The 12085-nt window shown below is 52.0% G+C and overlaps 1 protein-coding gene across 1 annotated transcript in view; it reads right to left on the bottom strand.

Moving 5' to 3' along the window:
- Positions 1-3056: 3056 nt before the first annotated feature.
- The window catches only part of LMF1 (lipase maturation factor 1), a 233059-nt gene continuing 224030 nt past the window's right edge, over positions 3057-12085 (bottom strand). Inside the window, exons 9-11 of the mRNA XM_038762772.1 lie at positions 11084-11267; positions 8541-8653; positions 3057-3802 (exon numbers count right to left, since the gene is read on the bottom strand). Of these exons, the coding sequence (XP_038618700.1) occupies positions 3628-3802; positions 8541-8653; positions 11084-11267 (472 nt within the window). The 3' untranslated portion in view covers positions 3057-3627. The remainder of the gene's footprint in view (positions 3803-8540; positions 8654-11083; positions 11268-12085) is intronic.

Raw genomic sequence — 12085 nt, 5'->3', positions numbered from 1 at the left:
GTCTAGAAGGGGGGACAGATATGAATATATATAACTAAATTACAGATAGGTACATAAGTGCTATGGGGCTGGGAGGGGGGAACAATAAAGAGAACAAGTCAAGGCAATACAGTAGGGAGTGGGAGAAGATGACAGGAAAGCTTAGTCAGGGAAGGCCTCTTGGAGGAAATGTGCCATCAGTAAGGGGGAGAGTCATTGTCTGCCAGATTTGAGAAGGGAGGGTGTTCCAGGCCAGAGGCAGAATCTGGGCGAGGGGTTGGCAGCAAGGTAGAAGAGATCGAGGTGAAGTGAGTAGGTTAGAATTAGAGGAGCGAAGTGTGCAGACTGGGTTGTAGTGGGAGAGTAGTGAGATGAGGTGGTTATATAGAAGGGAGAGAGAGAGTAGGGGAAATGAGGGTTTCGCTGGGGAAGAACCCATAGAGAAGGTGTGATTTTACATGAGGCTTTGAAGGTGGGGAGAGTGATGGTTTGTAGGATATTCAATTTCAAGCTCAGCAAGTCCAGAACTAAGCTCCCCATCTTCCCTCCTAAGCCCTCTCCTCCAACACCATCTGTCCATCAATCAATCAACGGTTCCATTTCTTCCATTCTCTCCTGTCCACAACCCTGGCAATAGCTTTGACTCCCCTGTCTCTTCCAGATTCTGTCTTTCACCAAATCCCACTGGGATTTCCTCTCCAACATCTCCAGAATCCGCCTCTGCCTCTTCAGACCAATAGCCAGCTGGCTGTTCTGGGCACTTGTATCGTGGCTTGAGTACTACATCAGCCCCCTCCCTGCCTGCAGTCTCTCCCCTGCCTCCAGTCAACACTTCGCTGTGCTGCCTGGATCATTTTTCTAAAACATGGATCTGCGCCCAACTTCTCACTCCTCCAGAACCTCCAAAGGTTGCCCGTTCCTCTCCACATCAACCAGGACCTTCTGACTATCAGCTTTAAGGCACTCACTCGGCTCTATCCATCTGGCTTGTTCTCTCTCACCGCTTAGGATACTCCAGCTCAGAGTTCACTCCTCTCAGGCCAGCCTAATCACTGAGCCTTTTTCTCATTCCTCCCACTGCAGACCTTTTGCTCATTTCCTCCCTCCTCCTTCACATGTGGCAGTCTGCTGCTCTCTCCATCTTCAAAGCTCTCCTGAAATCACATCTCACTTTAGTACTTCTGCTCACCTAAGGAACTCTATGTATCTATTACTGCTGCTGCTTCCCCCTACTTGTAATTTATTTTTGTGTCTAGTTCCCCTACTAAATTGTAAGCTCCTTGAGGGCAAGGATCATGTCTAGCAACTCTATGGTACTTGTTTCTCCCCCTGATATTTGTTACATGCTTACTATGTGCCAGATGCTGTACTAGGTGCTGGGGTAGATTCAAGGTTGCCAGGTTGGACACAGTCCCTGTTCCTCAAGGAGCTCACAGCCTTAAACCCCTGTTTTATAGGTGTGGTAACTGAGGCCCAAAGAATTGAAGTCATTTGCCCAAGGTCACAGGGAAGACAAGTGGTGGAGCTGGGATTAGAATCCAGGTCCTTCTGATTCCCAGGTTCATATTCTATCCACTAAGCCAGGATGGCAGAGGAAACGTTTTTGAGAACACAGTGAAACAAAGCCTCAGGAAATGCTACATCCCAGCAGAAAATTAGGAGTCGATTCATTAGGATAGATTGGCATGGCACATTGCCATGCCAATTGATAAGGCCATTGATAAGGAAGTGGTCCATTTAAGGCAAAAGTTTTCTTGAGAAGGACAGGCAATGAGTGACAGAGCAGGGAAAGAAAGATCTTGTACAACCCCAGTGCTTAGTATAGTGTCTGGCATATAGTAAGCACTTAACATATATCATTTAAAAAAAAATGCCAACCTTGGACGTAATTACAGCACAGCATAGCCCAGAGCAATGAGGCTGGGTCGGTGGGGCCTGCATTGGCCTTTTCAGTGCAGTAGGCCCTCAGTTAGGACTACTGATCGATTGATCAGTTGATCGGCAGCAAGCTCTCCTGAGTCCAGTTTCCAAGGATCTGGTCGCATCCTCCGGCACAGAACAGCAGCACAAAATGGGCAGACAGAACCGGCCCCAGCCCTCGCCGTCCCCGTCCCCACCGGCCCCCCGGCCACACTTCCCCATGGCGAGGGCAGGGAATGGGCTGACAGGATCTTCTACTCTGACTCGGCCAACTGGCCCGTGCCGGAGAAGCCTGGGAACCTGGGAGAAGCTTCCAGAGTGGTCGGGTCAGTCTGGCATGTTCCCAAGTCTCATGTGGAGGTGGTGCCTGCTGGTTTGGTTCAGGGTGGAGGCTTTGATGCTGCTTCAGCCCCTTTCCCAAATCTGCCGGGCTGCCAAAACCGTCTCTGTGGGGCTGGGCTCTGGCTCAAAGCCCCCGACCACCCACGGTGGAGCTAGTTACCGCACCTCACAGCCTTCCCCAGGCTGGATTCTGGCTCAGATCTCACCAGCCCTAGCAGTTCCTGGTTATTCTTAGAGGTGGCATGTCCTCTCCTTGGGCTCCAGCTGCTGAGGGATGGTACCCGCCGGTGTCTGGAGTCTAGGGTTCTGGGGTCTGATGGACTCCCCCGACCAGGATGGTCAATCCCCAAAACTCAGATTCCACAGGCAGAGCTCATAGAGAGGTTCAAGTGCTTAGGACAGGGCTCTACACATGGTAAGTGCTCAGGAAATACCAGTGATTGATGGGTGAGCTTTATTTGTCAAGTAGAGGCCTCAGGGTGCAGACGATGCAGGATAACCTACCCCCAACCAACTAGCCAAGTTCCCTCTCTCCATGATTCTCTTTCTCTCTCTCTCTCTCTCACAAACACACACACATATATTCTGTGTACAGATTAGACCCCCCTATGTTGCCAACTTGTACTTCCCAAGTGCTTAGTACAGTGCTCTGCACACAGTAAGCGCTCAATAAATACGATTGAATGAATGAATGAATGTAGACTCTACCCTATTCTGAACATGAGGGTCCATCCAAGAGAGGCCAGAGGGACATCATATCTATCCAAAAGTTATTTCCAGAATAACCAGAAAGAAACAGAAACACACACATCCTCTCCTTTCGTCTCCACCTTTATTGCTCCTGGGAATGTCCATTTGTGTGAATTTGTGGTGCTTTAGAGCACTTGTGGGTATTTGTGTATATTTATGTCCACTTCTCTAGGTATGAGGGGGCGTTGTGTTTTTGCATATGTTTATGGCACTTGTGTCAGTGGAAATTTGTGGGTATTTGTGGTGTTGGCCCTGGACAGATAGTGAGTTCTCTTCCCTGTGGACACAGGGAACAGTAGGGGAGGCAAAGGTAACAAGGGGATGGGGAGGGTGAGCAGATGAAACAGGGAAACCATGAGGTCAGTGAGGGTTAGCTGTTGTGAGTCAGAGCTGGTGTGTGCTGGGATCAGGTGTGTTGGGCCAGAGTGGGTCAAAGTTCGTGTGGGTGGGTTCAGTGGGTGGCAGGGCAGTGAGTTCTGGGCAGTGGGTGGCAGACCAGAGTGTCCTGGGCAGACTCGGGCATTCCAGGGTTACATTTTGAGCTAGAAGGCGGGGTGGTTCTTGGAGGTGGTGCCGCCTCTGACTTCCTGGGCCAAAGCGCCGGGCTCCGGCATCCGGCTTTCATCCGGCTTCACTCTAGCTGGGCCTAGGGAGAGGCCACTGTCGAGCCTGGAAAAAGTCCCTCAGCCCCGTGAGGTTCAGCGCGGGAAAGTAAGGGCCAATCCGCTTTCGAATCCACCATTTCCCTTCAGCTGCGTGCTGGCCCCCGGGACGGCTGAACTTGTATCGATAGTGTTCTCCTCTGACCCACCTAACGGGGAGGAAGAAGACAGAGACAGAGAGATCAGATAGAGCCAATGTGACCCTGTTTTGTCCAGTAGCATTCTTCTCTGAGCTCCGTGGGAGGGACAGAGACAGAGAGATCAGATAGGGCCAACATGACCCTGCTTGGTGCAGTAGTGTTCTCTAACTCCCTGGGAGAGGTAAAGGGAGACAGAGACAGAGACAGAGAGATGGCCCGGGAGATGAGCCAGCCAGCAGAACAAGCTTTCAGCTCCTTGGCCAGGGGTCCCTCCGTGGATGTGTTCCAGGGTCTCAAGAAACCAGAATTCTTCCTCTAGCTGTCCTGATTATTCTGATTGCTACCAGTGGTCACGGCAAGGCCCTGAGAGTAAGCAAGACCTAGATAAATCACCTCCTCCCATATCAGTGCCACCCCAGAACCCCCCCAGAGCAGGCTGGGCTGAGCAGGCCAGGACTGGCCTGGACGTTGCCTGAAAGGGGGCCCCACAGCAGCTGCAGCTGTTCTAATGACATTCGGGAGTTTTATGCTGGGGAAAGTCTGCTGGGCGCTGAAGTGTGACTCCCACCGTGCTCTCCTCACAGAAGCGGGATGTTTCCTGTTCGTAATTAGGGCATTAATAATGTCGTCTGCCTTGGCTTGCGGCTGGAGCTCAAAGCCCAGAGCTCGGAGCCAGCAGCCCCATCTTGGAGAGCTGAGGTTGTAACAGGAATGGGTCTTTTCCAGTGTGAAAAAGAGCGCTGGGCTGGGAATCAGGAGACTTAGGCTTCTACCTCCTGCTCCACCACTTGCCAGCTATGGATGTTGGGCAAGTCACCTAACTTCTCTGGACTTCAGTTTCCTTCTCTCTAAAATGGGGATTCCATACCTGTTCTCCCTGCCTCAGACCATGAGCCCCATGTGGGACTGGAACTGTGTCCGATCTGACTGTCTACCACAGTGCTTACTAGTGTTTGGCCCATAGTAAGCGCTTAAACACCACAGTGAATCTTATTATGAAAACGGAGCTGCCGTCTGGCCTGCCCCTGGCCTGCCCCAGCTAGGGTGGCCACGGAGTATTAGCAGTAGTATTTATGGATCAACCACTACAAGCAGAGCACTGTACTGGGAGCTTGGGTAGTACAAAACAGAGAATGGACATGTTCTCTGCCCATAAGGAGCTGGCACTCTAATGGGGGAGAGAGACATAAAAATATTTATAATAATTACCTTTGTGGTATTAGCTAAGCACTTACTATGTGACAAATAAGGTATTATGTGTGGGTAGATACAAGATAATCAGAACGTGATGTCAACTCTGTTTTTTGGACTCTTGTAAGAGCCTACTACAGTGCTCTGCACTCAGTAAGTCCTCAATAAATACAATTGATTGATTGATTGGTCAGACACTGTCCCTATCCCACATGAGGTTCATGGCCTATGGAGGAGAGAGAACAGGTATTGAATCCCATTTCACAGATGAGGAAACTGAGGTACAGGGAAGTTAAATAATTGCCTCAGGTCACACACAGCAGGGAAAAGGCAGAGCTGGAATTAGAAGCCAGGTCCCCTGACTCTCAAGCCTGTGCTCTTTCCACTAAGCCACTCCGCTTCTCATTGACCAATAAATCATTCAATGAACAAGCTCTCCATCCCCCAGCCCCAAAGCTCTTATGTTTGTCTCTGTAATTTTATTTACTTGTATTGATGTCTGCCTCCCCTCTAGACTGTGAGCTCGTTGTAGGCAGGAAATGTCACTGTTTATTGTTGTACTGTACTTTCCCAAGAGCTTAGTACAGTGCTCTGCACACAGTAGCTGCTCTATAAGTACGACTGACTGACTGACTGACTGACTGAATGAATTCTCATATATACAAAAGTGGGGCTCAGAGAAGTAATGAGCATCCTAGCCGGAGGGCAGCAGCAGGGTCTGCGGCTCTGACCGTTCCCCATCTGGAGGAGGCACAGACATCCCACCGGCTCCCCAGTCCTGGGCTCCCGTGAGGAACAGCAAGCACCAGCAAAGCGCAGAGCAGGATGGCCATGGGTAATGCTGCCGGTACCCTGGCTACCCCGTTGCGTCCGGAATTGCCCCGCCGGACTCCCAACTGGGCTGCACAGTTGACCAGGGGCAGGGCCAGATGCCCCTCAGCCTGATTTCTTGGTCTGGGCCCTCTAGATCATCAGTGCACTAGTGAGTGTTGCTATCTAGCAGCCTCAGCCTTGTTGCTCCCAGCTTCTCCCTCCTGGCCTTGGGCAGTTCTGCCGTAGCAACCAACATGGCCCATGGTGGGCACCAGGCGCGGCTGACCAGGCAAACCGGACTCTCCCACGGGTCGGCCCGTCCTGACAACTTCCACCTGGACCTGTCGGGAGTGAGCCGTGGATCTTCGCCTCGTCCGGTCCGCGCTCATGCCTCCAAGGCGGCAGCGATTAGCTCCGGAGGGTGCAGCTGTCTCAGGCGAGCAGCTGGGCTTCCTGGCGGTGGGGGTGGTGGGGGCGGGGGGAGGGGGAACGGCAGAAGCGTGTTTGCTGTCACTTGGGTGGGGGGGGACCCGGTGGGTAGTGGGGAGACCCGGTGGCAGCGGATGGGGATGCCCAGTTCTTCTTTGCCTCCTTTTTCTTATCTCAGGCTTCCTACGGAATTGCCAACTGGAGACAGCACAGCCAGGAAAAGACTGAAGTTGCTGGGCTTTCTGTTCGGCTCTGAACTCATCTGGTGGTGAGAAATTCAAGGACTCAGCTCTCACCCGGCTGGACAGACAACAGGAGTTTTACAGCCTGGGAAAACGTTTTTCTCCCTCGCCTTCCTCTCGAGGGGATGAAACGGCAAGAGCTGAGACTTCATTAGTTAATTCAGGTCCATGTGTCTGACCTTCAGGTCCATGTGTCTGACCTTGGAGATGACCTTTGCTTCTATCCAATCTGAAATCATCTGTGAATTTCCGAGGACAGTCTAGAGACTGTAACTGACTGCTTAACCCCCAGAGGACAATTTTCCCTCCTGGAAATGGTGCAGCTTTAGTTAGTTACGATGCTTATGGTGTGCCAAGCCCTGTGATAAGTGCCGGAGCAGATGTAAGAGAATCAGAATGGACCCAGACCCCAACTCACCTGGAGCTCACACCTGAGAGGAAGTGCAGGGATTTCATCTTCCTTTTACAGATGGGGAAACTGAGTGACATAGAGGCTAAGGTCACAGCAGGCTAAGGGAAGAGCTGGAACTGGAACCCAGGTCACCTGGTTTCCAGCCCCCACGCTCTCACCAGTAGCCCACTCTGGCTTTCTCACGACTAGAGAATTTTGAGTTGGATCTTTTCATGAGACACCAGCTAAGGGACTGATTTCCTTTTTGGGCACAACAGGGCCCGGAAGCCCCAGAGACTCCAGAGATCCTTCAGAGACCTTCCCAGCCCACAGAGGCTTCCCAGAGACTCCCCAGAGACCCTCTAGAAACCACTCCCTGAGACTTGGCCAACCTCTGCTACCATGTCTTTTGCAGTTCCGGGCCCTTAGGTGTCCACGGCTAGGTTTCCCCAGGCAGGCTTGTAGGCGGCGGGGACTGGTGCCACTCTGGCTTTACTGGTCATCAGGCAGCCCCACTTGGCTTCAGAATCTATTCCCTCACAGGCCGAGCTGATGGCTAGCAGTGCACCTGGATGGATAGGGTGGTCGGAGATGGGCCTCGTGGACGGCGGAAGCTCGGGACACTGCGTCAGTCACATGATGTCGGACCATGAGTTTGCTCTGGGGACCCGGGAGCTCCCGGAGGGTGCAGACCCCAACTGAATCGCGGTGGACCCTGCTTTCCTGACCACAGTAAGATTACCGGGAAGAGTTGCCACAGACACCCAGATCTGGCCCACGCTCCGTTTGACTGCTCCTTCACCACTGTTCACTGGCAACACTCCCAGGTCTCCCTGCACCACAACCCGCAGACTTTAAGACGCCATCGCGGGGCTGCCCGTGATCACCCAGCATGGGGACTGGGCAAGGATGGGACCCCACACTAAGCTGGCAGTAAGGGGGGCCCGACCAAGGAGCCCAGAGCCCTTGTCTCAGCTCGGGCAACCGGCCTGCCCCAGGTCCAGGGAAAGCCTCCCTGCGGGCTGGCCCGGAGCAGTGTGAGCACCCACTGGGTTCCTCTGGGGCCCTGGCCTTGAGTGGTGTGAACACCGACTTGTCTCCTAGCCCAGAGCAGTGTGAGCCCTGCAGGTTAGGGACACGGTGTCCTACCTGTTGTCCAGCCGGCACATTGACCCAGAATGTAACACTTCAAACCCCACCTCTACCGGGAAACCTTTCTGATGGAAAGTCAATTTTGCACCCAAGCATTGACTTCACGTATCATATGAAACTACTGGGCTTCCCTATTCCTACTCCATACTTCTTCCTTGTCCTACTCCCACTATTTCTAAATCATTTTATTTGTTGTGCTCCAGGAGATTGACAGCTCCCGGAAGGCAAAGATTGTGCCTACTGCTTCTGGTATACTCTCCCCAACATCTAGCACGGCTCTACAGTAGATGCCTAGTACACTGCTCTGTACCCAGTAAGTGTCCAGTGCAGAGTTTTGCATAGAGTGCACAGTGCTCTGTCCCCATTAGATGCCCAGTACAGCATTAGCAGCATGGAGATGGTAAATCCCATTACTGATGGCCCCACACACAGAAAGTCACACAAATCCACAGAGACGCCGCAGGCTCTCCTGAAAGTAATCCCTGGCCAGTTGGAGCTGCCTGAGCACGGCCTTGGCCACTGACCTCACCTTGGGGGGTCTTTTCCCTCGAATGGGTTGAACACCATCAGGGACAGGGCTTCCTTTTCATTGGCTAGGAGCTTGCCGGCAAGGTGGATTATCCAATCATTTTGCTCATAGGTCTGCATGGGAAAAAAGAGGAAAGTGGTCAGTCTCGGCACTGGAGCTTCATCCTGGTGCTGCCCCCGTATTCCTGCCGACAGCCAGGCATTCGGGTGGCAGCCGCCTGCAGCTGAGCGGGGGTTTGGATGCCCCAGTCACCACGCCAGTGAGTCGCGACCCAGAGATGACCCAGTCGACAGCTGGAGCTCTACAGCCCCCGGATCTGTCAAACCACCAAAGCTCCAGGATTCAGCATGGAGATGGTCCCACTGGGCTGAGCCCCTGCCTCAGAGCCCCTGCTCCAGGGATCCTGCTATCTCACTGCTTTGCCACTGGACGTTCTTGAGGAGTGGGTTAATGTGGACCTAACTTTTTATTGAGAAGCAATGTGGACTAGTGGATAGAACACAGGCCTGGGGGTCAGAAGGACCTGGATTCTAATCCCATCTCTGCCATACTGAACAAGTCACTTCACTTCTCTGTGCCTCAGGTACCTCAGCTGTAAAATGGGGATTAAGACTGTGAGCTCCATATGGGACAGGGACTATGTCCAACCTGATTAGCTTGAATCTACCCTATCACTTAGTACAGTGTTTGGCATATAATAAGTGCTTAACAAATACAATAAAAAAATGATCTGGGAAGCAGAGTGAAGTAAGCACTGGAGTGGGGAGAAACAGGAGGCAGGGAGGTCAACAAAGAGCTGATGCAATAGTAAAGGTGAAATAGGATAAGCACTTGGATCAACATGGGAACTGTTTAGATGGAGAGGAAAGGGTGAATTGTAGCCTTGTGGAGAAGGTTGTACTGTCAGGATTCCGTGACAGACTGAATGTGTGGGTTGAATGACACAGACAATTTGAGGATAACGCCCAGGTTACGTGCGGGAGGATGGTGGTGCTGTTTTCAGAAATGGAAAAAAACAGGAAGACAACAGGTTTGGGTGGGAAGATGAGCATTTCTGTTTTGGACATGTTAAGTTTGAGGTATCAGTGGGCCATCTAGGTAGACATGTTCTGAAGGCAGGAGGAGATGTGAGACTGCAAAGAAGGTGAGATCATGGCTAGGGATGTAGATTTAGAAATAACCCTCAAAAAATGATAGTTGAAGCCATGGGAGCAAATGAGTTCTTCAAAGGAGTAGGGGCAGATGGAAAATAGAAGGGGACCAGAACAGAGCTTTGAGGGACTCCAACAGTTGGAGGGTGGGAGGTAGAGGGGGATCCTGTGAAAGAGACTGAGAATGAGCAGCCAGAGAGATGGGAAGAGAACCACGTGAGGACAGTGTCAGTGAAGCCAAAATGGGATAATGTTTCCAGGAGGAAGGGTGAGGAAGAGCTTGTCCACAGTGTTAAAGGCAGTTGAGAAGTCAAGGAAGATTAGGATGGAGTAGAAGGGATTGGATCTGGCAAGAAGGAGATCATTGGTGACCTTTGAGAGAGCAGTTTCTGTGGAATGAAGGGAAGCCAGATTAGCAGGGGTCGAAGAGAGAATCGGACAAGTGGAGGCTGTGAGTGGAGACAACTTACTCAAAGAATTTGGAGAGGAATAGGAAGGGGGAAATGGGGTGATCACAACCTCTCCACCACTCCCTGATGATTTTGTTTATATTTCGTGTATTTGTCTGTGTAGTATTTTAATGCTTCATCGTTCCTTGATGTGTCTGTCTCCTCTTCCCCACTGATATTCTTTGATGACGAGTCCCCCAAGGTACGAGGGACCAGGTCTAATTCCCTCCTGTGGATTCTCTTCCAGGGCTTAATACAGTGCTCTGCACATAGTAAGCACTTAATAAATGCTATTACTACTACCCCTCCCCTTTCTCCTCCTCCTCCCTCCTCCTTCTCCCTCTCTCTTCCCCCACTCCCAGTGCTTCTCACCCTCCTCCTCTCACGGTCCAGGAGGTAACCGTTTGTGATCTATATTCCAATGTCAACATCACAAGGGATTCTGTGTGTGTGTGTGTGTGTGTGTGTGTGTGTGTGTGTGTGTGTATTTGTGCATGTGTGCGCATGCATGTGCACACAATATGTCCGGGACTTTGGGTTCTCTATTGGCCTTTCCAGCGAGACCCCCACTCAGAGGTGAACTTCCCCAAGTGCAAAGGACAAAGGATAACATGGTCCACTCCAATGTGCAGGAGGGGGCAGTCTTCTTCCCTGATCTTCTGGCCATTCTGGGCTCCAGGACACTGGGTGGTCACCCTACCCACAGCGGGTCCGGGCCATGTCACCCTGGGGCTTGTGGGAGGGTGGTTTGGAGATATCTCCCCCACCCCTCACCCCTCCACGAGGGTCTTAGGCCAGCCCTGTGCTCTGCTGGGACAGTGTCCAGGCTCTCGGTGGTCTCGCCGCCAGCCCAGGGAGCAGGAGGCAGCCAGGCTCTAGTGGATGCAGGCAGAGCCCAGGGCAGAGAAGCCCCTTGGTGCCATTCCACAGGGTCTTCCTTTACCTGGAAAGCGGCAAACCACATGAGCCAGTCCAGGCGGTAGTGGTAGGGAGAGATGAGGCAGGGTCTCCTCTTCAACCCCCCGGGCTTGCACTTGAACTCGTATTCCTCCCACACCGCAGCCGGGTCATGGGCATCGAGGCTGGCCGTGCCCTGGAGGATCACTTCCGTCCTCTCTCTGGTGATGCTGGGGAGGTGGAAGGAGACAGAGAGGGGATGAACCAAACTCTGTCAATGTCTTGGCCGGGAAAAGCACGGAGTGATGGGTTAGATACCACAAGTCCCAGAACCTTTCTCTCTCCAAGCCACAGGAGTGCACAGAAGCAGTGGCCCAGGCGTCAGATTTCCTGCTTTCAACAACCCATCTTCTCATATGTCTGTCTATCCACTCGTCCATCCATCTGCCTGTTCATCACCCATCCCTCAACCCACCCACCTGCCCACAAATCAATTTGTCCACCATCCATCCATGTATTCACCCATCCATCCATGCACCTCCCATCCACCCTCCCGTTCATCCATTCAATTACCTGCCACCTCATCCATCTATTCACCCATCTGCCTGACCATCTGATCTGTTCATTGTCCACCTAACTAATCACTTGGCCACCCAATCTGTCCACCATCCATCCACCTGCAAGCCTCATCCATCTATCCATTTATCCACCCTTTCTGCCTTCAATCCTCTGTTCTTCAAGTAGTATGGCCTAGTGGAAATAACACGAGCCTAGGAGTCAGAGGACCTGGGTTCTAATCCTGGCTCTGCCGCATGTCTGCTGTTGAGACCTTGAACCATTCACTGTACCTCAGTTCCCTCATCTATAAAATGGGGATTAAGACTGTGAGCCCAAGGTGAGACATGGAGTGTATCCAATCTGATCAGCATATAACTACCCCAGTGCTTAATGCAGTGCCTAACTCATAGTAAGCACTTAATAAATACCACTAAAAGACAAAAAGAAAATATCAGCTGTGCTAATTGCTTGAAGTGTGACCGTGGACAAG

The sequence above is a fragment of the Tachyglossus aculeatus genome, chromosome 21 (genome assembly GCF_015852505.1).
Source record: "Tachyglossus aculeatus isolate mTacAcu1 chromosome 21, mTacAcu1.pri, whole genome shotgun sequence".
NCBI classification, from domain to species: Eukaryota; Metazoa; Chordata; class Mammalia; order Monotremata; family Tachyglossidae; genus Tachyglossus; species Tachyglossus aculeatus.
The sequence above is the reverse complement of the archived record's forward strand: the minus strand, read 5'-3'. Positions and strand labels throughout refer to the sequence as shown.